A 27,540-nucleotide genomic window follows, 5' to 3' on the forward strand; every position below is an offset into this window, starting at 1 on the left:
CCAGCAGCAGTTCTGTTTTAATACCAGCTACCCTTCACAGAGTGGGCGTTCACCACAGACCAGACCGTCTTGCAACCGCTTTAGCTATGCTCGTCCATTCAATCCTCCCAGCAACCCCATGAGTAATAGTAACCCATTTTACAGAAGAGGAAACTGAGGCACAAAGAGATTAACCTACTTGTCAAAATCTATAAAAATGAGAAGGGGTAGAGCCAGGATTCAAATCCAGGAGGTCTGGCTTCAGGTTGCATGTTCTTAACCCCTTGCTATCAAGCAGTGGGACACAGGAACGAGGGACACTTGGGGAAACGGGACTGTGTCGCCGATCTTGAGCTGTGGCTGCCTGCAAGAGCACCATGTGAGATCTCTCAGTGTCTGACTGGAATCTGCCCAGACACTTCAGAGAACCAATGTCTGATGTCCACAAGTGCGGGCTCCCCCCGCCGGGAACGCAGGAAGATCAGAGAATGCTCATACCTACCTTTCTTGAAATCCCAGCGTGACAGTCAGTCCTAGCTCCTAAGCCACCACCGCCAGGCAGCCCACCCTCAACCTCCAGCCAGGAGGAACCCCTCCCACCTGAGAACTCCAGAGCCCTTTGTCAGACTCTGCTTTGCCCCATGAGTGTGAATGTGACCTCCCCCACTTCCTTACAAATTCTGAATGATCCGTGGCTTGGGGGTGATTTGTACTGGGGTTTTCTGCTCTCTGGCTAGTGGGTTGTCTGTGGGTTTTTCTTTTGGGTTGCTGTTAGATATATACTACAGAGCTAATTAAATAGCTCCCGGAGCACAGAGTCACAGAGCTGGAGGGGGAAACTTAGATTGCTTCTGGAAACAGTGAGTTCTGAAATAATTAAGTTACTCAAAAAACCCACCTCTGTTGAGCTGACAGTGAGTTGAAAGCAATGGGATTATTAAGGAAGCACTTGCTGAGGAGCAGAAACATGGGGGAGAGTCTATTAGGTTAATTATTTTTGAATTTGGTGCTCTGAGCTCAGAGGTTTTTCAGATTAAGGGCTATTATTGGCCTGTGGCTGCCCCCCTGGCCCTGGTGGGAGTCGAGGCAATCCTGACCCCAAAGTGAGGACCCCAGCCGCTTGCCTTTCACGGTGGCACCGATATCCACTCGTGGGTTTTCTCCTTCCTCAGGGCTGTTTTACTACAGAAAGGTTGTGTGTTAAGAGAATTTTGATGCATAGGGTTAGTGATGTTACTGAACTAAAGACAGAGTGTGGGGTGAGTCAAAGGGACCCATGTAAAAGTATCTGGGGACGGCTGGTCCTTTTGTAAAATGAACACTCCCTTACTGATTGGGGTTTAAGGTCCCTCTCAACAGCCTGTCTGAAGGAAGATCCAGGCTCTGGTTGAAAGGGCAGAACATTCATTCATCTTCTAGGGATGTGTTCAGAGATGTTATCCAGCTTTCCTGAAGTTCAGTGCTAAGCCCCTTCCTCCAGGAAGGCCTCTTTGATTGCTCCCATCTCACAGATTTCTCTCTCCTGAGTCCCCCACTCCACCCCACCCCAGAGTCCTAATAGTCTGGGCCTCACACTTCATCCCTCGCTCATAACCTGGCCTGAGTTGTTTAGGTGTGTGAGTCTGGTCCCACTGATCGGTGTGGGGCTAACCAAGGACAGAAACTCAGAATACTTTCCAAAGTATGATATCTCATGATGGTACTAACCATGGGGTGGGCTGGAGGATGAGAGGGAGTCAGGGTAGAGATGCTGCCAATCTGAGACCTTTCTGGTCCCTTATGTCAGTGCCCCTCGGGGGGTACCAAATTTTATGACTTCTGTCTCCTGGCTTTCTTTTTCTGGAATCCACCCCTCTCCTGCCATCACTCTACATGGCACTTGACGTTTGCCCTAACAGGCCTGGCACATAGCCAGCTCTATGCTGAAGCCCGCCTTGAAACGCCCTCCTCACTCTCACCCATGGCTCACCGACAAACCCCTTCCTATCTTCTAAGCCACAGCGCAAGCGCCATCTCCTCCCACAGGCTTCCCCAGCACTCCAGGTGTTTAAGCAATCCCTTCTTTTTTTTTCCTCCAAATGCCTCCTCTAGGCCTTGCCATCTCTTGAAACACGGGCCTTCACATTTGACTGTCCTTGAGCCACACCAACACATCCATGTGGTGTCACAATCCAGTACAAACCCACCCACACCCCCACCTCCACCCCACACACGCCCTACATTAGTGAGGATGGTTTCACAAAGCAAAATTCCTCTTGACCACAGCTATGATATTTCTCTTCCTATTCTATTCTAATGAATTCTCTTTATTTTATATACAAATGCTGGTCATGACTCAGTAATTTGACTTCGCCATCCACTATTGTGCTCTGACCCATAGTTTGAAAACCAAAAATCTATTTTAGAGCATTTGCCATTATTCACTATGGGTTTCATCTTTTTGGACCTGATCCTTTTTTCTTTGCTACTGAACTTAAGCTCCCTGGGGACAGACAGGTAGGCAGAGACCATATGGGAATCTCCGGATCCCCCGCAGGAATAAGCCATCACATACGTATGGGCTGCATCAAACCAACTCGGATGTGCCAACACCTTGGAAAGCAGGGTGTCTGAGATATGGGGTGTGGAGGAAGGGGCCTTCCCTCTGGGGGCCCAGTCGTGCCTGGAGATGTAGTTCTGGTGACAGACTCCAGGTACCAGAGGTCTGGAAGGCAGATATGCCCAGCTCTTCGGGAAGCTGGCTAATGAGGACGCTGTGCCCTCAAGCACAGCTCTGGACAGGAGAGAGTAAGACAGAGGAGTCCCCCCCACCTGGGAACCATGGGAGGATGGGCACGGAGAGTCTGAGGGCAGGTGGCCAGACTGGGATCGCAGGGCTGGATGCGGTGAGGGGGGTGCCTGTTGCCACAGCAACCCAAGTGCCCCTGCCGAAGATCGATGCTGATGGTGTGCAGCGTGGTCTGCCAGGGGCATTAGGGTCTGGAGGATGCAAGCAGGATCCTCTCTTGCCGGGCTCTGTGGACTGGGAATCCTGGTCCCCGTTCCCTGCAGTGTGCCAGGTCTCTTCCCCCTAAGTGCCCCTGGCCTGTCAAAAGCCCCATTACCGTGGCCTTTTCCTCTTTCAGATGCTGACCCCTTTCTGATGAGAGTTCTTGGTGCAGGCAGTCACCTAAGTGGTTCAGAAGCTTGGCTGCGAGAAGAGGGGGGCTGCTTTCCTGGCTGTAGATTTGTCTCTGGTTGGCTGGCAAAGTGACCTTAGCCAAGTCCCCCCCTCTTGGCCTCAGTGTCTCCTCTCAGTTAATGCGATGTACATCGTTGCTCAAAGATGCTGTTGGCATCTCAGGGAGGTCAGGTCTCTGTTGTGTAGGACTTTTCAACCCGCCGAATGCCAGTACTACCATCGAGCTACGTAACAACTCCAAACATCCCTGTATCACTTTCAAGTGCTCCCTACGTTGGCCCTTCTATGTCTGATGGTCTAACTGACAAGGCAGGGGAGACAGGGACCGTGAGGGACCATTTTTGGGTGGCAGTTGTGGGGGAGGGAGTGTAAGAGACAGGTGGGGCACAGCGAGTGAGTGGTGGAGGGGCAGCAACATGGTCTTTGGATGTCTGGGAAAACAATGACATGAAGTTAGGGCAGGGCGCCTGGGTGGCTCAGTTGGTTAAGCGACTGCCTTCGGCTCAGGTCATGATCCTGGAGTCCCGGGATCGGGTCCCGCATCAGGCTCCCTGCTCAGCGGGGAGTCTGCTTCTCCCTCTGACCCTCCCCCCTCTCATGTGCTCTCTCTCATTCTCTCTCTCTCAAATAAATAAATAAAATCTTAAAAAAAAAAAAAGAAGTTAGGGCAAGAGGTGCTGGCAGGAAGGTGGGATGGGGCCAGAAGCCCTACTGACTGAAGGAATGAGGTCACTGTTAAGGACAGGAACTTTCAGCACTGTGGACAGCAGAATGCTACCTCTCCCCACTCCCCGCTGCCCACCAAAGCCTGTGGGCGACCTTGGAGAGCTCCTGAGACAGAGCCCTCCGGCCCAGCATTCCGCCCAGGAAAGATTACACTGATTTGTGCTGCTCTTCGAGGCCCAGCTTCAGCCCTAGCTCCCCCAGGTGCTTCCATGGCTGCTCCAGCCCCCTGAGGGTTCCACTGCTCGCTGCTCCTAGCCCACCCTGGGGCAGGACTGTTCTTTTCTGCCACCTCAGGCGTCCAGGCTCTGCCAAGCTGCACAGCAAATGCCAAATAGTCACACCTGCAGGAGGCACCTGGGTCTCCCACACAGGCCACAGGGAGGCTGAGCACCGCTGTCAGAACTGCTGCCGCCCAGAGTACAATCCCACACGGGGTAGGGGCTGTAGTCCAAAACAGCAAACCTGCAGTCAGGCGTCCTCCCGCTTCCAGGCAAGAAAGCCTCCCCTGTTCCCAGGAGAGCATCCTGGAAACTGAGTCAGCAGGCTTCTTCCTGGGACTGTAAGAGGGGGAGGTAGGTTCTCCCTCATTTGGTCTAGAGGAACCCAAAGAGGGACAGTGACATGTTGGGGGGTCACCCAGCCACCATGTTCTAGAAGATGCAGGAACTTGCGCCACATCTGCAGTTGTCTTAGCCACTTCGTGTCCAGATCTCCAGGGCAGAAGATGCCTGAGAGGCCAGACACCCCACCCTCAGCCCCCTTACTGACTTTCCCTGGGAGGTGGGCTACTCCAGATATGGCCATGACCTTCCTGTCTGGCTTGAGGCCTTGCTGGGAAATCTTTGCCCTTCACCTTGGTCACCTTTCTTATCTTTTGTGGAAAAAAATCCCCATTGCCCGAACGAGGCAATGATGCTGCGGAGCATGCTTTTTGCCTCCAGTTAAGACACCATTGGGAAAGTGCGGCACCGTCATGGTACTGACAGCATAGCTCCCCTGAGCTTCCCAAATGAGGCGCTTCTCCCGGAGTCGACACCCCTGCATCGCTTGGATGCCGTGCGGCTGATGAGGGCTGGCCTGCTTTGGGGCCCAGCTGGAACATTTCCTGTCTCGGTCTGATCACAGTCCATTGGTGGTGGGGGTGGCAGCTGGGGATGCTCCTCCAAGCTCTGAACCAGCCTGACCTAGGAGGAATGATGGGTTGAGAGACTGGGAGTCTGCCATCATCAACACAAACATCAGGTTGGGAAGGGCCTCCCCAGGGCCAGCTGCTTATGACATCTGAGATGAGAAGCAGGGAACTTCTATTCCATTTCTTCAGTGTTGTGTGGACACTGCTCTCAGGGTCCCAACAGTCCAGCTGGACCTCCGGAAACCCTCAGCTCCTTATTTCCAAAGGACTTTGCACTCATGATGCCTTTCCATCATTGGGTAGGCATGGCAGGGGTAAATGTCTATACTTAGAGTAGACAGTGGGGAAACTGAGTCAGGGGGCACAGAGCCATTTAATGGAGCCCACACTGGGCCCATGAGACAGGGAAGAGGTGTGATTGGAATCCAGCTCATTGTGTGAGGTCACTGGCCTCCCCAGGGTTGGTGCAAGTGGGAGGAGGCGCCTACCACCCAGGTCCAGCCTCTATTGTGCGGGGCTGCCTCCTTCCAGTCATCCCTAGCAATGCTCAATGGGCTTGTCGCCATGACGCCAGCCTGCGACCTGCACAGGGAAACAGGGAGGAGAAGGTGAACGGAGGACCCCTGAGGCAGAGACTGCTGTGGAGCAGAGGTACCTCAGGGTTTGGGGACCATGAGCATTCGTCAAGCTCCCCCACAACACCATCCAGGGGCCACAGACTTGCAGTGGCTCTCAGAGACGACAGAGGCCACACACCGCCCAGAACAAGGACAGCCATCTTGGCATGGACAGGACCCTCAAGGACACAAATGCTCCTTATTCTGGGCCTTTTTCTTTACTGTCCCTGCTGACAACACTCCAGCTCTTCCCGGGAACCCCAAGCAGCAGCCTTTCCCCAGTTGTGACGGGACCTCACAAGGACAGCACATGTTCTGTCCCCTCCACACAGATGAGGACACTGGGACGTAGAGGAGGGGGACCTCGCTGTCAGTGAAGCAGGGCACAGCCAGGACTTAGATCTGCTCTCCTGAATGTGGGCCCGGGTTCCTCCTGCTCTCCCTCACCCCAACCTCCACCCCTGCAGGTGTGTAACAAGAGCTCCCCGCCCAGGCTCTGGAGCACCTGGTTTCGGGTCGGTAGACTGCACTTGGGGCCCTCGGAGATGGTCCCTGAGAGTCACTGGGGGTGGGGCTTTGCTCTGGGGTTCCAGACTCTGCAGTGGTTGCTCGGGGCTAGGGGAGGTGGGCAGGAAAGGGTGCTCCATCTATGACTTATACTGAGTAGGGGGGAGGAGAGGGGAAGGGCGAGGTTTAAGTTCTCAGCCAGCCTGCATTTAGATTTCAAAGGCACATCCTGAAAATCAAGCAGTGTCCCACCAGAATATTCCGTTCCTGCACCATGGGGCTATGGATAAACAGCTGGGAGCACTACCACCGGCAGAATTGAGGCCCATGGCCTGGACTGGCATTCAAAGCCTCCATGACCCCGTTCCCTCTACCCACGTCTCTTCTCCATCTGTTCCCACTCTCCCTTCCAGCTGGCACATCACTGGCCCAATTTTTCAAGGCCCTATCCAACAACATTTCCTTTGTGAAGTCTTCCCAGCTTACTTTCCCCTCCTTTTGGAATCGACCTCCTCCCATGTGCTCCTATAATCTTGACTGTGCTATTTCACTTAAGAGCAATTATCAGAAAATTCTTTTCAAGAGTCTCTCTCTCACGGTGCCTGGGTGGCTCAGACGGTTAAGCACCTGACTCTTGTTTTCGGCTCAGGTCATGATCTCAGGGTTGTGAGATCAAGCCAGAGTGGAGCCTGCTTGGGATTCTCTCCCTCTGCCTTCTGCCCATTAGTGCGCTCTCTCTCTAAATAAATAAAGTCTTAAAAAAAAGTCTCTCTCTCTCTCTCTCTCTCTCTCTAGAACAGGAACCCCTGGAAGGCTCTGGTCTTCCTCATGTTTGAAGAGCTCGTTTCTAGTAAGAGGAGGGCAGTACTCTCACGAACCCAGTAAGAGGTAAGCCTGGGCCGGAAAAGGAGGGGTAAGCAGCTGGAGGTTTCCTGGGAAGAGAGGGAGGGAGATCAGGAGTGGTGGCACCTGTGGTCCTCTCTGAGATGAAGGGTCCTCAGGCAGGGGACAGCTGAGACTCCACCGTCACGCTGCTCGGCCGCCTAGGCCTAGGCACGCAAGGCGGAAAAGCGCTAGGGCAAGGGCCGAGAGCTCTCAGAGCCAGCAGAGGCCATTCAGTGCCATTCAGTTTCTACTTCCTCAACCCAGAGGGGAGGCTCTATTTGGAACCCTCCCTGAGGCTCATACCCTCATATGACACAAATGTGATGCCTCCACTGCTCCAAGACCTCAAGAACCACTCCCACCTCCTCCAGGAAGCTTTCCAGGAATGCTCCGGTGCCCACCAAGCCCTGACTGTTGGTTTGTGCGAGTCTGGTCTTGAAGCAGCCTGGGGTTCTCTGAGGGCAGGGCTCAGCCCTTCTTGTCACTGTGTCCCCTCAAGGCTGAAGAGGCGATTTCTACACAAGCAGGCTGACTCGATGGGAAGATGCCTCTGGCTGGAGACCACTCAGCTTATGTGTTTCCAACACAAGCCGTGCTTTGTCTCTAGAGTGGGGTTCTGGGAAGTAGGGACCGCCAGGCCGCCCCCTGGGGTTAGGTCAGGTGGGGTGTCTTTTTTTGCCCCCTTGTCCTGGCAGATGCCTCAGCACACGTGGGCCCGGCAGCTGCCAACCGGACACGGTAGGAGCCTGAGAGCACGAGACTGAGGCTGAGCTGCGCTGGGTTTAACAATTCCGCAGGGGGAAATAAGCCCTGTGCAGGAGGGAGCAGGCCCCCCCTTTGCAGCCACGAGGGCCCCAGGACCAGGCAAAAGGAGGTGCTGGAGCAGGGAGGATAACATGAGGGGTGGGAGGAGGCAGAGACAGAGGACGGAAGGAGAAGGGGGGAGGGGAAGGGAGAAATGGAGGGAGGAAGGGAGCTGCAGAGGGAGCCTGAAGGGAGGGAAGGAGGGAGAGAGAAAGCAGCGGAGATAAAAAACAAGAGAGAAACTGGAAAGACAGAGATATACACATAGAAAGAAACAGAGAGAAAATACATCCAAAGACAAAGACCGAGCCACACACACAGAGACAGAGACAGAGACAGGGAGACGCACGGACATGCACACATGGACATAGGCTCAGAGTCCGCACAGGACAGTGAGAGGTGGCAGGAAATGGAGTATATTGCCTACTTTGGCCTAGTCCATTTCCTTTCTCCTTGCAGACAGAGAGACTGGGGCCCAGGAAGGGGATCAGACTTGCTCCAGCTGATACTGTGTATAGACATTACAATATATTTTGAACCTGCATCCTGTATGGGCTCGGAGAAACCTGGGGGGAGGGAGAGGCCACCTCCTGGCCCAGAACTGAAATGCCAAGTCCTCATCTTCCAGGCCCCGCTGTAGCCAGAGCTGGAGTGGGTGACCTAGAGTCCCCCACTTTCTCCCGCCCCATGGGATGCACCTGCCCCCAGGGATTAGTGAGCTGGGGGTCCACAAAATGGTGACAGGGAGAAAGGCTTCCGGCGGCCGCTGCAGGGAGCTTCAGCACCCTGGGAGGTTGGTGGCAGCAGGACTGTGGCCCAGCTGGTGGCCAGGTCTCACTCAGGGAGAGCGAAGTTCCCTCACTGGGCCCGCTCTGCCCTGAGCTCTTGGCTGGAGGCCCCAAATCTGGTTCTCCAGCCCACTTGGTGGTTCCACAAGCTCCTTGATATGCTTTCAACTAATCCCTTCTCTGTTTAAGCCAGCACAGTCGCTTTCTGAGAGGCAGCGGAGCCCGAGTTGGAATCCTTACTCTGTTACAAGCTGTGTGACTTTCAGGAAGCCAGTTAACTTCTCTGTGCCTCCATATCCCCATGTGCAATCTGAGGATAATCCTATGTCTCCATTAAAGTGTCAGTGTAAAGATTAATGAGTTAGCGCAGGTCTAAGGACAGCCCAGGCACATGGAACCTGGGCCACAGAAGTGTGGGTGGTGGGGAGAACCTGGGGGGAACTTGGACACACAGATATTTAACTTGCTTCTGCAGGGACTAGCCTGTGTGGCAAAGGACAAGCCCCATCCTTTCCCGTGGCCGTGCTGCATCTGGACAGAGTCTCTGGGTGAGAATCATCAAGGCTCTGAACGGGCCTCCCCATCTAGCCACCTGTAGCAGGCCACTAACCACACAACCGAACGCCTTGTCTCTAGCAGGAGGCGCTCTCCTGAGCTTTCTACTTCCAGCCGACTACGTTCTGGATGGACATTTGCACTCAGATGTCCCTCCAGCTCCTTAGGGACAACATTACCTCCACCTCTGCTCAGCATTTTCCTCGTGTCATCCCTGACTCCGCCCGTGCCCCCATCCCACCCCAGTCCCGTACATTCCAGGTGCCCCAGGTCTCCTGCACCCGTCCCGGCCTCGGCTCCCACAGCCCCATTTGACCGGGCCAGCTGCAGTGCCTCCTGACCCCTCCTCTTGTCTCCAGAGGCTGCGTGCCCCAAAGCTGAACTCCCTCCCGCCCGGACGGCAAAGCCCTCGGCAATGCCCTGCGTCACCTGACCAACATCCACCCGTCTGCTCCGGTCTGTTTCTTTCTCCTCCTGCCCAGGCTCTGCACGACACTCACCAGTCCGGAGGCACAAAGCATGGTTTCATCTCCTCCTGTATACCTGTTCCACTTCCACCTGCTAAAATCAATCCCCCCTGTCCCCAAAAGTCCAGCTCTGGGGGCTAAGCCCTCCCCGATCCTCCAGGGTGGAGGCATGAGTAGTCCTCCTTCTGTCCCTCTAAACTCTCCCCAAGAACTGTCTCTTTTGGAGGTGGTGTTGCCCCGTGCTTAAGAGTGACGGCTGTGGATTCCTCTGTCTGCCCGGGTGCCTCGGAGTGGACTCTAACTGTGAAAAGTCATTTCACGTCTCTGAGCCTCAGTTGTCCTGTCTGCAGTATGGGCATAAAGGCGGTACGTATCTCGGGGGCATTCGGGAGGTGGGGACGAGGGGGGTCACACATGCAAAGCTCTCTCTGTGGTAGCTAGAGCCGGAAAATGAGCCGCACTTGGTAGCTTTGCGGCAGAGTCTCTGCGCTCGGCTGAGTGGAAGAAAGTTCCCGGGGACTAATGACTAAGCTGTCTTACCCGGGGAATGCCGGCCCTCTCAAGAATGAGGCGTCGGGGGGGGGGGGGGGCTAGGCTGCAGCACTGCAAAACTGGGCAAGAAGAGAAGCCAGACCCCTCTTCCTCTTCCCCAAGGCTTCCCATCGGAGCTGTTTTCCTCCCTGCATCCTTTGTAAAAGCAGAATCCCACCGAAAAGGCAAATGGGGCAAGAGGAAGCAGCGGCAAGGAGGCAGGGCAGGGGACGAATCAACGACTGCATTTCCATTGCCATTCCAGAGCCTCTCTGCTCTTCCCACCTCGGCTGGCCATGCTCCCGGCACCCCGTGCTCCTCTTCCCCAGCCGCTCCTGTGTGGCCAGCGCTTTGGGCCAAATGAAGAAAATTGCTCATCAGGTACCGGGAGCTAACTGGCACATTTGCCAGCCTCCGTGGCGCCCTGTCCTTTTCTCACCCTCTCACTTGATGTGACAGGAGAGGTCTGGTATGCGCTCCAGCACCTCCTTCGGGAAGTGTCCCCTGCCTCGTCTGTCCCCCTTCCCCCATCCTGCAGCCCCCCTGCTCTCCTCCGTCAGGGTATTTGTCACTCTGTATTCCTTTTGTCTGTTGCGGTTGTGAGCGAGGGCCTCAACGACAGTGCAGTGGCTGGAACATAGTAGCTGCTTAATAAACTGACTGAAAAAATACTGTGCTCAGCTCTGAAGAAGAGACCGAGGCCCTGCCCTTTGGGAGTTCCAGGCTGGTGGGGAGAACAGGAGACAGCCCAGGCTGAGGGAGGAACCAGAGCAGAGCTCCCTCAGCTCCACGGCTCCTGGGTTGAGATGCCTCATCACCTCACTTGGCCCTCTGTCCCCAGGCACAGTCTGAACGAGAGACCCTAGGATCCTGTGATCCAGCTCACGGGACCCTAAAAAGCACAGTTTTATAATCTCAGGACTGGGAAAGAGCATGAAAGTCATTCCTTCTGCTTGTACACCCCCTGGATCAGGGACCTCGCTTCTACCCAGAGAGGTTTGTTTTAATCATGGATGGGAAGCATGTCCTCAGATAATGCAGATATCTTCCTCAGCGCCTCTCCTACCTCTACCACCTGCTTCCATTAGGAGCACCTCTGCTGCTGGACTCCTCAGAGCCCGGCTCCTCCCTAGGCCCACCAGAGCCCTTTGCTGGTGCAGACAAGGGAGTGCTGCTTAGCATCAGATGAAGGCACAGCTGTCTTGTTCTCTAACCATCTCTCTCAGCAGCGGAGGCCTCAGGCCCTGAGAGTTTGGACACGTGTGTGTGTGTGTGCGTGTATGAGGTGATGAGGACCTGTGCTGCTGTTCAGACACAGACATGCAGAGAGAGGCTGCTAGATGTTTCCAGAATGAGGGGCTTCGGATAAGGAAGCCCTGAGGGTCTCAGGAGGACCTCTCTTCACTGGTGGGGTGGGGCTGGGGATGTGAGTGGCTGGTCAAGGTGGGCCAGTGATTTCTCCCACCATAGTCTTACAAGACCCTCCCATGTGGCACCCATCGGACTTTCTACAGGGCATAGACTCTCCCCCCTCCCAACAGCCCCTGCTGAATTACCCCACCAGCAGCTTCTGCTGCCGCCTTCCCCAGAACGTCAAGCCAGCCAGTGATTTGCCAGGAGGAAGGAGGGCACAGGCTGTTCTCCCTGGGGGATGGGGGTGGTCCTGATTCAGACACCACGCATTACCTGGGCAGTAGGAGTAACGCTGCCCTGGAGCCCTGACTCACAGCACAGAGGGCCAGTCTGGGACATCCAGGTAGGGATGAGGTGCCACCCACACCCTCTGGCCCAGAAGTGCCTATTCTCTGCAGGGTCCCACTCAACACGAGTGCTCACCCCATCTTTCCTGACTCCTGCCCTCTTTCCGCTCTGGTAGAGAGAGTCTGATCCCTGCACTCACCCCGGAGTTTGGGAACCGAGCATATGCGGACCCCCCCCCCCCCCCCCCCCCCCCCCCCGCCTCGTGCTGGTAGCATTGGCTAAACAATTCGGGCACCCAGAGTATACAATGTGTGAGAGAGATCTGCCCTCAAAAGGGAGCAAGTATTTCCTTTTTCCTTTTCTGGGCTCTGGGCAAATCACCGCCTTACTGAGCTCTGAGGCTACAGTAGGGTAGGGGACGCCGCCGGCCCTCAGCAGGTCTCCGACGCGGGGTCCGGGGCAGTGCCCGCCCCCTAAACCGCTCTTCCCGGCGTCGGGCGCAGAGCCCGCGGAGGAGGATGGGGGGGACACTCACGGGTCGTGTTGTACTTGACGCCGTTGAAGTACTCAGGACACGGCCTCTCCACCAGGGCTCCGGCCGCGCTCCGGGGCCAGCACGTCCCGATCTGGTCCAAGGTCGTGTTGCAGTAGGAGTAGGGACCTGGGAAACGGGAGACAGAAAGAGGGGCTCATTTGGGTTGCCGGGGGGGGGGGCGGTGGCGCGGGGCGCTCGGGGCGCGGGGCCTGGGGCGCACTCAGCACACCGGGAAGGAACCCGCGCCGCCCGCTCCGCTCGCCGCCGCCTACCCTCGGGGTCCAGGGGCAGCCCCCAGCCGTCCAAGTGCAGCCCTTCGGCCAGCGCCAGGCTGCAGTTGGCCTCCAGCAGGCTGTAGAGCAGCGCTGCGTCCATCGCGCCCGGGAGCCGCGCGCCGCGAGGAAGTGTGAGTGCGCGCCCGGCGTGGCTGCGAGGGACTGGGTGCCAGAGCGAGCCGTCTGGAGAGCGCGGGGGCCGGGCCCCTGCCCGCCCAGCCCCGACCTGCGGGGCAGGCTCGCCGCGCCGCGCCAGACCGCCCGGGATTTGCCAAGTTGGGACCCTCGCGGAGAGGAGCTGCGGAGCGCGGAGAGCCGCGGGTCCACCCGCGCGGTCGCGGCCAATGGCGGCGCCAGGGGGCGGGGCCGGTGGCTCCAGTCCGCCGCGCCCAGCCTCCAGAGCCCCCAGCAACCCCGGGCCTCCTGGCTCTCGGGGCCCGGCCCCCCGGCACCCCCCGGAGTCCGCCTTCTCAGGCCCGGGCACGGTCCGGACGAGGGCGGCGGGGGGAACGAGGAGATGTGCCTAGGGTGCCGGAATGCGCCGTCTGAGCATCCGCAGGCCCCGGGGCTGCAAGGGGCAGCAAAGCGCGCCCACCGGCGCGCGGAGGAACTCACTGCAGCCTTCCTAACCGAGAGCCACAATTGGGCGGCCTGAGTGTCCTCTCCCTGAGGCGGGACACTGCAGACGGGAGGCAGAGGGAGTGGAGAGTCCGCGTGCAGATCTGTGCTTTAGAAAAGCCCCTGTGGCCTGTGGGAAGGAAATGGGTTGGAGGGGCTTTGAGGGCAGCAGGGAGGCCACGGAAAAGTCTAGTGAGATCCAGTGGCCTGAATGGATGAACATTTGGACCAGGCCGTGGGGCTGGGATAGAGATGTATTTCGGAAGACAGCCTGCCCTGGGGAGGAGGGATTGGAGAGAGGAGTGGGTGAGTGGGTTCCCACGGGAGCCAGGAGGCCGGGATAGCACCAGGTTCCCCCCCCCCCACCCCGTCCCGTGACTGGGGAGGGGATAGTGTTGTCATTTAATGGGAGGGGGAAGTCCAGGGGAGAAACTGGCTGAAATTATCTGGAGGACTTCAAATACCCCGGTCTTACTGCCCCTGAGAGCCAGAGAGAACAAAGTGAGAAGTGAGAATGTGTCTCTCTTCCTCTTGGCTTGGCCGGGGTCACCTAAAACTAGTTTCCATACCAGTGTGTGTGTGTGTGTGTGTGAGTGTGTGTTGAGTGTTTCTATCTTTAGAGGGCAGGGGGAGCTGGGACCCAGTCCCCACTGGGCTGGAGGTCCCAGAGGAACTAGTCTTGTCCTCCCCGCTGCTGGCCTCCACTGGGCAGAAAGCTGCCAGAGCACTCTGAACTAGCACTATGCCCTAAGCAAAGAGAGGGGAAGAGGGGGACGGGGCTGCCTTTGTGTGCTCCAGTTCCACCAGCCTCCATATTAATGCTTCCGTCACTGCCACGGCAAAGCCCGAGAGCCAGAGAGCCCTGAGACCAGGGATGAGCACTGGCATCTCTCCAGGGCTCGCTGACAGGCAGGTACCAGGTGCAGGTCCGCCAGCCAGGTCTGTCTTCTACCTCTTGAATGGACCGTTAGAGCCCCTGGCTCAGGTCTGGGCAGCTGCAGAGGCAGTGACCCTTAGGTGTTCATAATAGCCTGTGCCAGGAGCAGGGGAGGATAGGTTGAGTCCCATCCCTAGCTTCTGACCTGAGTCCCCGACCCAACCCTAGGCTGAGTACTGTCCCTAGTCCCAGGCTGAGTCTTAGCCCACAGCGTCCCCCATAGGCTAGAATGTGGCTGGCATGGGCAGCCCATGTCTTCACCCAGGAATAGTCTCATTCATGTGCAAAGGAGGGCCCTCCACACACCGATCACAGTCCAGGGGAAAAGAGAGAAATCAAACTAAGTTATTAAGGTGCTTATCACCAGAGCCACTGTGCAGGGGTAGTGACGAGAGGCCAATGACTTGTCACCTCCCATACAGCTTTCTGCAGAGTACAATGGCCTGGGAGGCTTGGATGGCTCTTAACTGGGAGGGCGCATGTCCTAAAGATCCCTCTGGGAAGTGACTATCTCAGTGGCAGAACCAAAGGCTGTTCCGCATCTTGACTGGACAGACAGGGCCCACACACAGACCCACAGACCCAAGGTGCCCTGATTTCTAGGACACAGGGCCATTTCTTCATGGATCCTCTTATTATGAGCATAATTGTCTGTTATTCTAGATGTGGCGAGAGGAAACTGAAGGTAGCAGCTTCGGAACAAGTTGATTTTATAGCTCGCTTGAGTGTTCGTCAATAGGTAAATGAGGAAGAAATTGGGGACAGGTGCTGGGGTGTGTCAGGAGCAGCACGGGGTGAGGCAGGTGTCCCCAGCCCACCAGGGATGTCAGCTGCGGTGGCAATGGACAGTGGTGGGCGAGCTTGTGCACACATCATTGTCCTTCAGCGCAGAGCCAGATGGGCATGCAGAGCATACCGGAAACACACACACACACACACACACACACACACACACACACACAGCGTCTCGCTGTCATGTGTCTTCACAGCATCACACGCATTCTCTCGTTCATTCCACCATTCATCAAATGTCAGCTGGAAAATAGGATTATTTAAGGGGATAGAGTCGTCTCTGCCTCTCCACGGGGCTGTGCTCGGTCAGACTGAATACACAAGGAGCAGGCAGATATGGGTCAAGGTTGTGAGGTTGACTGGGAGTTATCAGGGGGCTGCTGAGGGTGTGGAGTCTTGGGAGAAGCCAGAAGGTGCCCCACTCTTGCCTGGTGGCCCTGGAGACGGTGCCGCCAGGCCAAATACTCCTCCCCCCACACTCCACTCCACCTTGGCAAGGCGGGGATGGCCAAAGGGAGATGATATCTTCATGTCCAACCGTGGGACCAGGCAGGGCCCTCAGCAACCTTCCAATCCCGCATTCTCATTGACATACGGATGAAAGGAATTTCCTGCTCCAACCCCCAGGCCATCCTCATCTCTGCAGTAGTCAGACTGGGCTCCCTGTCTCTTCCACTAGGCAGATGAAATGATTTTTCTACAATTAAAATTATGGCATTCTTCCTTTAAGAGTGGCTCGCCATTGCCCTCAGGATGGAGCTCAGCCCTTAAGCACTGCAAAGAACACTCTTCCAGATTGTCTATCCTTCATGCTCTCCCTCCTGCTGAACTTCAGATGCTCTTTCGAACAACTTGTCTTTCCCTGGAGCCATTCTATACCTCTGCAGCTTTGCATGTGCTGTTCCCTCTGCTAGGAATGCCCTTACTGCTCTACACTCCAGGTAGCCTAGCCGACTCCCACTTGCCCTTCAAACATTCAGCTTGGCTTTCCCCTCCTTTGTCTTGTCTGCGTTGGGTGGCCCTCCTCGGTGCCTCCATCTCTTGGGGCTGGTCTATGTCACACGAAGGCTGTTGGTTTTTCTACTGTCTTCTCTACCAGCCCATGGCTCCCCGAGGGCAGGGCTGGTCATGTTCACTGACTGATTCCCGGCACCCATCAGAATGCTCCAGGCCTTGGCAGCAGCTCTGTCTTCCTGGCCAAGGCTCTCTTCCCATTTGACCAGCCCTGCGGTGTGTGTGTGTGTGTGTGTGTGTGTGTGTGTGAGAGAGAGAGAGAGAGAGAGAGAGAGAGAGCATGCACATGTTGGATTGGGGAGTTATTTTATTTCAAGGGATCCCTGAATTCATTTGGACCCTTATATTGCCTGTGGACTGAATAAATAACATGCCTTAACGATCTATGCCCTATGGTGCCTCTGTGACAAACAAAACAGAAATAATCCATTTAAAGCCTGCCTGAAGTCTCTTGTGATTATGTGTGGCTTTCCTTTATTTGGACCTCAGAGGTATACAGTTTAACTGGTCATAGCCCTTGATTTATGACCACTTGTCATCATTAGCCCATACATGGCCTAAATTTATTTTATTTTAGTCTTTCCTTTACGGGAGTTCGGACGGAGTAGTAAATATAAGGAATCTATCACTGAATCCAAAACTAGATCATCGCCAATCACTTACATATTTATCTAAATACTCCTTCCCCAGAGGGAACATTCTCTTAAATATTTATCATTCCCTTGCTCTTAGTTTTTCAGTTTTATCATATGTATGTCTAAACAATAGATTGTTTGGTTTTGCTTGTTTCTGAACTTACGTTAGTTATTAGGCATTTTCTCAATCAGTGGACACTTAAAATGAGGTCAGTTTCATGTGGGGACCTGAGAAATTATTCCTCAGGTCCAAGGGCATTCTAACTGCCTATGCGTCCCCACTTCAGCGCATGGTGCATAAAGGATGATGTGTCCCCATGACTGCTGCTGGGCAGCATCATCAGTGATATGGTGGATGCATATTTAATGACATGGGGAAGTGTTCACCTTGAGTTATAAGAGGAAAAAACAGGTTACAAAATTGTGGACACAGGATCATCCCAGTTTTGTGAAAAAACAAAAAAGAAATAACATGAGGCTCTATAGATTGATAAACTCCTGGGGGATATAAACATTATAAACATTCCCAGGTTGTGGAATAATGAGCAATCACTGTCTTCTTCGATAGTTAAAAGTATTTTTTCCAAATCATATCAATGTAATGTATCTGATTTGCAAACAGATGAATGATATTATAAGTTAAGCAGGGGAGGGCTTATATTTGGGGAAGTTGAGTCCCTCCCCACTAAACTCAGAGGAGGGGAGGTGGGGTACCATCCCCCAGGGGTCATGGGGAAGGCGAGGGTCTGTGCCATGCACTGCAGGGCAGGGCAGGAAGCAGGCAGTTGGTCTGCTGATAAACCAGTGTTGCCTCTGAGAGCAGAGAACTCTGGTGGGGGGAAGGTTGGGCTCTCCTGAAATGGGGGGCTTCCATTTCCTGGCTGATGGGTGCTTGACCTGGCCCAAGCTGGATGTCTCCATGATCTCTCATTCAAACTCCACAGTAAGCCTTTGAGGCCAACTTAGACCTATTTCTAACAGAGGAGGAGACTGAGGCTCAGCTGGTCTTCTGAGCTGAATTGTGTCCCCCTAAATCCATATGTCTTAACCCTCAATACCTCAGAATGTGACCTTATTTGGAGATTCATAGGTAATGAAATTAAAATGAGGTCATCAGTGCCAGCCTTCCTCCGATGTGATTGGGGTCCTTGTGAGAAAGAAGCCTAGGACACAGACGTGCACAGAGGGAAGACACGGGGCAGAAGGAGGCCATCTACAAGCCAAGGAGAGAGGCCTCAGAGGAAACCAACTCTGCCAACACCTTGATTTTGTATTCGTAGCCTCCAGGACTGAGAAAATACATTTCTGTTGTGAGAGCCTCCGGTGTGTGGTACTTCACGGCAGCCCCCAGCTAATGAACGCAGAGCTTAAGTGACTCCTCAGGGCCACACTGCTTCTAGGTGGAGGAGGTAAGATCGAGCCTTGAGTCTATCTGACCCCTGCACCTGAGCGCCCGACCACTCCACTGTCAGGAAGGCAGGCAACAAGGCTTTCCCCTCCGATACCTGACGCAGGCTGCATTGGGTGCTGGATCCCACTACTGGAAGCACCCTGACCGCCTTGTGGCCTTGGCAGCAGCTCCAGGTCCCCGGGCACTCCCCAACCCTCGTCCTTCCCTGCCGCTCCTGTGGGTGCAGACCTGACAATGGCAGGACACGGGGCGGAGCCTGGGGACAGCTCTCCAGGGCCCACGTGAGCCCACGGCTGTTCTGTGGCGGCCCCGGCCTCTGAGTCCCCTGCTCGAAGACTCCGAGGGGTCAGAATTCAGGGGCCCCGGCTGCTGCCTTGTAGGTCCTTACCGGGGGGTGACACCTGTAGTCACGGCAACTGGAGAATGCGGTTTATACCTTCTGCCGGTCTTGCTCAAGTTTATGAGCAGAGGGGCACCCCCTCCTTTGGCTCTAGAATGCCAGCCCAGCCAGCTGGAGGTGGCATTATGATGCAGGGAGCCGGGAGCTGAGGGCCAAGGCCTTCTTCACTGGTCAAGGGCCTGAGCCCCAAATGGGGGAGGGGCGGGCCCCAGGACAGAGAATAGAGCCAGGACCGGAAGCCGGTCACCACTCACCACCCCACAGAGCTGGGGCTGGTCCAGGAGAGCTTCCTCCTCCCTCCTGGCCCCCAGGCGCACCGCCCCCCACCCCCATCTCCCAGGGTCCGCCCCTGGGCAGTGGCTGCGGGCTGCATACCTGAGACATTGGCCAGGGTCGTGAGTGCATGGCAGTACCGCTCCAGCAGGGCCCCCGGGGACTGGTCCACGGTCTCCCAGCTCGGCCGGGCAGCCTAGAGGGCAAGAGGGATGCAGGGGCCGAGGTCAGGCCCTGGCTAGCCACTGCCAGCACCTGTGTGTTCCCCCTACCCTGTTCTGTCCCTCATCCCTCACCTCTCCTGCCTCTGCTGTATAGAAAGGGAAACTGAGGAGGCAAGTGCCTGGCCACACGGCAGGATGGCAGCCTGGCCAGGCGCGGAATGCTGACAAGCCTTAGGAATGGTCCAGTGCCGCTCGACCTCCAAGGCAGGAACCTGTGCTGTCCAGCCCCTGGCCCCCAAAGCTCTCCTCCTCAGGATGGGTGGGTGTCTATGAGCTGTTCGTTTATCTAACAGATATTTGTAGAATGCCTACTGTGTGTCTGGCCCTGGTTGGGAGACCCACTGGGTGTCCTTGGGATTGTCCCAGGCCAGGTAGGGATCCCCTACACTTAGAAGGCACAGAAGGGAGGGGAGGAGAGCAGACAATGTAACTGTTTCCCTGTTACACAGGTAAACAGGCGGTTACAACCAAGGGTATCTCCTCATGGGGGAAACACCTAACCTGGACTTGGGAAGTCTGTTCCCCAAGAACAGGGAAGGCTTCCTGAAGAGGTGGCACTTTGGGGGCAAGCAGAAGAATGAGTAGGGGAAAAGGAAGGGATCGCTGTACCAACGTGGGCACTCACCAGGGAATAGACACGTTAGATGCAACCATGGCAATTCCATCTAAAAGATAAAGACCATCCAGGATCCCATCTCCTGGAAAAAACCATGAGAAAGGGTGCGGGACATAGAGGAATAAAGCAAATGTGGTTATCTTTGCCCCTGAGGGACCACCTTCTGGTGGGAAAGATGGATGGTTGACCAAGTTGTTACAGCATCTACAATTTCTGAGGAGGAATGGGGTAGCATCTTAGAGGAGGTCATGCTGATGTGGGCTTTGAAGACGGAGTAGGAGTTTGCTGAGCTGATAAGGATGGCGCCAGGAAGAGCATCCTCGGTAGAGAGCACAGCATGTACAAAGGCAGGGAGGCTGGGGAGTGCATGATGTGAGACTGAACGAGAGCTCTGCACTCCAGAATTCTAACTCTTATCTCCTGTTCTTCCCAAGGCCACCATTTTCCTACTCTGTGGCCACCATGTGTGTGTGTGAATGCATTTATGTGCTTGTGTGTGTGTGCGTGTGTGTGTGTGTATGCAAAATGACTTTTGTGCCTCTCTCTACCCTGACATTCCTGATTCCAGGATTCTAGAAGGCACTGCCCACCAGTGGGCAGTCCCTCTCCTTCCCCTTGCCAGTCACATGTTCCCTCCCTGGTGGCTGGGTCAATTTTTGCCCCAGGACGTCCCCAGGGCGAGAGCCCCATGGCCCTCAAACACCACATTCCCCACACCTGGCTCAGTCCCTTTCCTGTGCTGAGGCTGGAGGCTGCACATTTCGCCTCAGAGTGCTGGCCTGGAGCTCCTAATAAACGACCCCACCTGACCAGATGGGCGAACACTGCCTGCCACACTCCTCAGAGACCTTAGGGCGGCAGGGACACCAGTCACTGCACCTGAGACCAGCCGACTCTCTCCCAGGAGGCTGGCTACGGAAGGAGGTGCTGGGGAGCAGGGGCGTGGTGTGTGTGTGTGTGTGTGTGTGTGTGTGTGTGTGTGTGTGTGTGTGTAAGGGTCTCCCATGAGCCGGGAGCTCTGGCTTCTTGGCCTGCAGGACTGCAGGACAGACAGAAATTAGGGGCCATGGTCTTGCTGTTCACATATCCCGGGGGCTACTGGGAGCTCCTCAGCATCAGCTTCTTGGGCCTCGGGAAGGCCTTGCTGCCCAGTGAGGCCCTGCCAGGGGTGAGGTGGGCTAGGAAGGGGAGGGGATACTCTTTGTCCCGGGATTTCCAAGAATTCTGAGCTCTCACCCTCGGCTGGGTCTGAGGAGAGCATGGGCCCCAGGCCTGACCCAGTATACACTTCCCAACCCCCTTCCTGTCCCTTCTTGTTTAAGAAGCAGCTAGTAATACCCTTTCCCGGGGGCACAGAATTTCCAGTGAGCCATCTGGAGGTCATGGCAGAAGCAATGCTCAACCCAGAGGCGCACGGTGTTGATGGTGGACCCTCGGGTTGGTCAGACATCGCATCTTAGATGCAAGCTCCTTCTCTCAAAGCCCCTACTACCACGTTGTGGCCCCATCCCTCAGGAGTCTCATGTTCATCTTTGGGCCGGCATTCTGAACGTACAGAGGAGGGGTGCGGTCAGGGCCTCCTCCACCAGGACTCAGGCATTGCATGGCTGTCCCTGCCTCAGATGCTATGGGCTGAGGCTGTGGCCAAGTCTCCTTGCTGGCAGAGCACCGGGGTGCGGGATGCTGTGCTCAGTATTGATGTGTGCCTTTCAGACCTGGGCAGCTTGGGCGAGCAGATCACACAAGAGGTTTTGGAATAATTCCCAGATCCAGGCTCCATCTTCTGTAACTTCTCCACCGGTCCAATAACCTAGCACAGCTAAAGATCTTCATTCTCTTCAAGGGGCTGATGGGGTGGATTTGACTCAGTTCAAACCCACAACAGACCCTGGAGGTGCCTATTCTGGACAGAGCTGCGGCTGCCGGGGCTGCCGGGTGGGCAGGGAGGAGGAAGAGGCTGCCGCTCTCAGGAAGCCCACGGCGGGCCAAGAGAGGCAGAGACCCGGCCATGAAGAGTCACACCTCAAGGCCTGGGCCGCGAGCTCTCAGAGCCAGTAGACTGCAAACCTCCCCAAGTTCAGGGCTCTGGGCATGCTGCTTGTTAGCTCTGTGGCCTTGGCCGAGTGACTTATCTTCTCTGAGCCTGGCTCCCCTCGTGTTTAAAATGGATATAACACAAACCCCAAAGGCTTCTGGAGTACATTTAACAAGTTACTGTAGGTCAGGAGCCTGGCATGTGTCAAATGGTGGCCCTTGTCAAGGCCGTTAGGAGGGGTCCAATTAGAGAACTCAGAGATGGGGGTGGGGCTTCAAGCCCCATTGTGGGGAGTCCCAAGGCCCAACTCAAATCCTCCTCCTCCAGAAAAGCTTCCTTGAACCCCATGTCCCCCTTTCCCCAAATCTCTAGCCAGCATGGATCCCCCTTAGCCCTCAGCACCCCTCCCAGCTCTGAGCACCTGAAGATGCAGCCTGAAGCTCCTTCATTGGACGCACCGTTCGGCAGTGCCCAGCGCATGCTGGGTGAGGACCCTGAGGGCTCCATGGAGGGCTGGGCGCTGGAGCTCAGTCCAAAAGGATGGAAGCTGCATCCAAGGTAGGGGGAAGGATAAGAAGGGCAGAAAGAGATCCCTGGGCAGGAGCTGAGCAAAGGCTCCAAGGCAAGAAAGCGTAGGGCCTGCTCCGGAGGCAGCCAGCCTCTGGTTTGAGGATGCCATTACAGGGTAGAGGGAGACAGGTGGGAAGGAGAGGCTTCTTTAGTGGGAAATCAGCACTTACAGTGTGCTAGACACAGCTCCAAGTGCTTTACCACAGCTCATTCAAGCCTCACAGCAGCTTCTGAGGTAGCTGCGAAGAACCCCATTTTCTAGAAGAGGCAACTGAGCCCAGAGAGGCAAAGTCACCTCCCAAGGCTGCACAGCAGGTAAGGGGCTGAGGCAGGACTAGACAGACAGTCTGGCAGGTTGTGGCCTGGTCAGACGCACAGAAGAGTCAGTCCTGGGTGAGGAAGTGAAGGCTGCGGTCCAGAGATCCTGAGAGTTCCCAACAGTCCGCAGCAGGCTGGCTGTGGGGCTCAGGAAGCCACTCAAATGAGAAGCTGTTCTCCTCAGTGCAGTGAGGCCCACGGGCAGAGAGCCGGGTCACAGGAGGAGTGTAGGCAGACCCAGCCAGCTGGGCAGGGCCTTGGCACATGGCGAAGTTTGGGCTCTATAACTTCTTCTGAGGTCCCCCCAGCCCCCCCCCATTATTCCCTCTTCTGCAGGGGACACCTTAGCCTTCTGCACCCAGCTCTTGGATGTCTAGGGGCAGAGAGCCATCCACCACCCCTCGCCTCTACCCAGAGAGACTACAGGCAGTCCACATCTGTCTGGTTCACGTCTGTGTCCCCAGTTCCCAGCTCAGAGCCTGGCACATAGCAGGTGCTCAATAAGTGTTTGCTGGCTGACTGGGTGGATGGACAGATGAGACCACGGTCCCCTCAGCCAGGTGGAGCTGCATCCCTAGCCCCAATTCCGGGAGCTCAGGTTCTGGGCTCTTCCTGCTTGTCAGATTCCTTTACTCTCAGTTTTCACTTTGAGGCCAGCCCAGTTCCTGGTTCCAGCCTCTGTATGCCCGGAGTTGGAAGGCTTCACATTAGAAAGGGCAGGGGAAAGGCCCTGGCAGGAGGAGGCAGCAGGCCAGGGCCAAGGTGCCAGCTACTCTTCCAGCCTGAGCCCTGTCCAGGCAGAGCCTGTGCCCCCAGGGACCAGGCAGGCCTCAAAGGTGCCACCTCCTTGGAGCCAGGCTGTCGGCCCAGCGTAGTGCTCTCCCTGGTCTGGCTACAAAGCTGCATCTAAATTTAGCCCCTGGCCTAAGCCGGGGAGATTTAGGGGACCACAGGTCCTGTGGCCAGGCTGCCAGTCACCAGAGGGGAATGGGGTGAGCTCCCGTCCTGCCTCCTGCCTCTCGGCCCAAGGTCAGAGAGGACTCTGGGAGGGAGAGAATTCCTCCCCAATTCTCTGGTTTTCTTTCATTCACTGGTTTCACTGAGCCTGAGCTAGGGCTAGAGGAGGAAGAAACTCAGGCCCTGTGGGGGGGTGGGTGGAAGGGTGAAGGCACGAGGAGAGGGGGGTACTGGAGGGGCGGAGGAGGCCAGAGAGGGGAAGGGGGAGCTAGGGGAAGGGGGACAAGGGCAGGAGGAAGAGCAGAGGGGGAAGGGAGGAGGAGAAAGGGAGAAGGGGGAAAGAGGAGGTGTGTGTGTTGGGGGGCTACAGCAGGGAGGTGAGGAAGAGGCAGACTCTGAGCCCTGAGCAGACACACAGGAGGCAGTGCTGGAGCTGAGGCTGACTGAGGCAGAGCGTAAGGGGCTGGAGGTCATATGAAGGAAGTAGGGAATTATTTTCTGGAGTATCTGGGCAGGCTTCCTGGAAGGGGAGACTAATACTCTATTCTAACTTAACAGGTGCTGAACTTCAAGTGAGGACTCCAAGGGCCCCAGCAGCTTCCTGTGGGCCCTCTCATCCCTGAGGGCTCCAGTCAGGTGTCTCTTCCTGAGATGCCCACTCTCCCATCCAGTTCTAACCACCAACAGCTCACCTGGAGAAACTTCCAGGCCTCTCCTTATCATGTGCTCTTTCTCATCTCTGACAGCCTGTGGCTCTCCCTTCTCCATGCCTCTCCCCTTACCTATGCCAAGCCCTGGGCCCTCACACAGATGTCTGAGGATGGAGGAAGCACTGGAGGGGGGAGGCCCAATAAAGGGGGAGGGGGCTGCCCAGCAGGAGGCCCTAGAACAGGTCCCTAGGTCTCAAATTATTTCCTTAATTATCAACTCATCTAATGTCCAGTTGACCTAAAAGTCACACCATTCTGATTTGTTTTGGCATCTGAGTATCCTGATTAAATTTTTGTAAAGGGAAGAAAATCTGGAGTCATGCTGCTTGGTTTGAATCCTGACCCTGCCACGACTAGAGGAGTGACCTTGGGCACATGACCTTGCCTCAGCTTCCTGATCTGTAAAATGGGGGTAATGATGGTCTTATCCTCTAGGGGTGTTTTGAAGCTTAAAATAGGTAATGCATATCAGTGCTTAGAACAGTGCTGAGCATGCAATAAGCACTGTGTAGATTCGAAAGAGAATAAACAAAATAAGCTTATTGAATAATCTACCCTTCCCTCTGTGGGCTTGAAATGACATCTTAAAAAAAATAAGAATTTTGAATAAAGTGACTTTAGACAAACTGGCTGAGGACTCCTAATAATGGACTCCTAATAAAATCAGATAAAGTAGAAAATGACAGCTCAGAGGGTAGAGAACAGTCCTGTAATTCATAAAGTGCTGCAAGTTTAAGACTTACCAGGGATACAAAATTAAGTAAGCAGTACTCTCAGACAAATTGGTATTTTAAAAAGTACATAAACATCAACAAAGTGGCAAAAAACAGAGAATAAATTGGATGATTGTCTTTGTCGCCTACCCAGAAAGTAGGTGAATTTTGGGGAGAAGTTATTAGATGAATTAGCTTCTGGCAAATGGCCCTGGAGCTCCCTGCCCACACACTGTAGACCCTGGGCCTGTGGGGAAAGGGTGCAGGGCCCTGGCCTTGGTCTTGGGGAGGGCTGTGCAGCTTAGGAGGGGCCAAGGCTTCTGGGGCCCCAGACTTCTCTCGTTGCTGAAACTCTTGGGAAAGGTGGCCCCACCAGAAGGCGGGACCTGGAGCAAGAAGCCACAGAAGGGCTGTTCTGAGACCTTGGGGGTGGGGCAAGAGTATTTTGCAGCACAAGGGTCCAAGAGGCTGGACCCAGCCAAGAGGGGCTGGTAGACTACTGGGGTCTTCACAGAGGGGAAGGTGAGTAGTTCAAAAGGTTCGAATGGAGAGTTTTGGAATCCAGCGGCCATATTACTTAGCCTCACTCCCCCTCCATTTCCACCTGCAAAGAACTGTCTCACCTTCCGCCCTTAGCCCAGCGCCTGGTGGGTAAGATAGGCTTCATGATTATATGCTGCCTCAAGAAAGCCGATTCCCAAAGGCCTCAGAGGGCAACCAGGAGCACCAAGGTCAAAGCTCCTCTGGGCTTTTGGAGTGCAGGCCTGGTCAGGGTGTCCTCCCCATTAAACCACCAGCTGGAACTTCCATAATGGCAGATCAGGGCAGGTCTCTCCCCTACTCAGGAAGCTCCCAGAGCTCTCGGTGCTTTTGGGACGGAAATCTGATCCCACCAGGGCCCACAGACCCCCAAAGCCTGGCACCATCTCTTCTCAAGGTTGGGGCTTGTCCGGGCCTTCCCCCACTGCGGGCTCTCCCCGCGGCTCTCCTCCGGGGGCTGCCCCGCCCCTACCCCAGCTGTCCTGTCCACCGCCTAGCAGATTTTATCGTGACCCGCACCTGCTTTTCTTAGTTCCAAAGACCAGCATTTTTTGCAAATGCACACTCGATTCTCCACCATTATTTTCTTCCTGCCTGTGGTTCCTTCTAGGCCATCGACTCCGTAGGGCAGGGGCCATGGGCCGGGGGTCTCCCCCTCAGGTCCTCACCGCACAACGTCCTCCTCAAATGCCAGTTCAGTGAACGAGAGCGCTGGAGGCCGGGTCCCTCCTGTGGCGCCTGCCCTCCCACCGCCGGCTCCGAGTCCCATGTGCCCTTCTCACAGCGAGTGGGAATCTTGGAACAGTTGGGCGAGGACCCACAAATAAATGCCGTTTCCACAAGGAAGCCCGCACTTCGGGGCCAGAGAGTGCACGGTTCAGCTCCTCTCCCGGGGGGTCACACGTGACCAGTCTTCAGTCTCAGGCTGGGGTCTCCCGGAGAACTAGGGGTAGGGTCTGGTTGACTCTAAGGGGATGCAGACCGTTGCCTCTCCAGTTCCCAGTTCTGACACCCCCAGAACCCAAGGGACCCGCCCACAGATTCCCCACCCCCACCCCTCAACTTGGCCTGGCTCTGGGGCAGCGGCCTCTCTGGCTCACCAGCCTCTGCAGTCGGCATCATGGCCCCCAGAGGGCAGGGTCAAGGAGCAAGCCTGCGCCTCACAGCTGGCTCCCTTGGAAGGCATGTATCTCGAGAATGAGGGGCAGGGGGCAAAAAGAGCTCAAAGTCCAGGGCATCTGGGGTGCAGGTGGGAGGATGCAGGTGGTAGTAAACCCACTCCACAACCTCTACTCATCCCAAGTACAGCCTTCAGTGTCATTAAAAGGACCTGGCAAGGGGCGCCTGGGTGGCTCAGTCGTTGGGCGTCTGCCTTCGGCTCAGGTCATGGTCCCAGGGTCCTGGGATCGAGCCCCGCATCGGGCTCCCTGCTCCGCGGGAAGCCTGCCTCTCCCTCTCCCGCTCCCCCTGCTCGTGTTCCCTCTCTCGCTGTGTCTCTGTCTGTCAAATAAATAAAATCTTAAAAAAAAAAAAAAAGGACCTGGCAAGTATCAGGATCGGTAGCCCATAGGGGGTACTGACCACCTCTGTCTTCCACCTGACCGGACCCCCTGGGAGGGCAGGGCCCCTGGGGGCCTCATGCTTTGCCTATAGTGCCTGGCACAAAATCATAGCTGAATTCACTGAGTGCTTACTCTGTGCCAGGCACGGTGCTGAGAGCTTTACTTACATCATCTCAGCTATTCCTCATGATAACTCTATCCAGGACGCACTGATATCACCTTCACTTTACCCAGGAGGAAACTGAGGCTCAGAAAATCTGAGTAACCTGTCAGAGGTCACACGCTAAGCAGCAAAGCAAGGATTTGGCAAAGCCACTTTGCCACCGTCAGGGGCTGCTCGCTGTCTTATCTGTTGAATGAGCGTTAAACAAGTGAGTCGTCTGTGTATATATGAGGACATCGAGGCCCAGGAACAGGTCCCAGAGGCTGGTGTGTGATAGAGTCGGGACAACACCGGGTTTCCTGACTTCTAGCCTGGTTCTTCTCCCCTGAATCGCGTGGCCTCTGGGCCCCTCCTGCCTCTCTGAACGCT

General features: G+C 55.6%; 1 protein-coding gene across 2 annotated transcripts in view; it reads right to left on the minus strand.

Annotated features, from left to right (window-relative positions):
- CRHR2 (corticotropin releasing hormone receptor 2) overlaps positions 1 to 27,540 on the minus strand; it is a 46,103-nt gene that overhangs the window by 17,487 nt on the left and 1,076 nt on the right. For both annotated transcript variants that reach the window (XM_073899026.1, XM_073899025.1), the window contains exons 2-3: positions 18,866 to 18,959; positions 12,409 to 12,534 (exon numbers count right to left, since the gene is read on the minus strand). In XM_073899026.1, the coding sequence (XP_073755127.1) occupies positions 12,409 to 12,534; positions 18,866 to 18,959 (220 nt within the window). The remainder of the gene's footprint in view (positions 1 to 12,408; positions 12,535 to 18,865; positions 18,960 to 27,540) is intronic.

Source organism: Callorhinus ursinus, unplaced genomic scaffold (genome assembly GCF_003265705.2).
Source record: "Callorhinus ursinus isolate GAN/ISIS: 27379988/994484 unplaced genomic scaffold, GSC_fseal_2.0 scaffold12, whole genome shotgun sequence".
NCBI lineage: Eukaryota > Metazoa > Chordata > Mammalia > Carnivora > Otariidae > Callorhinus > Callorhinus ursinus.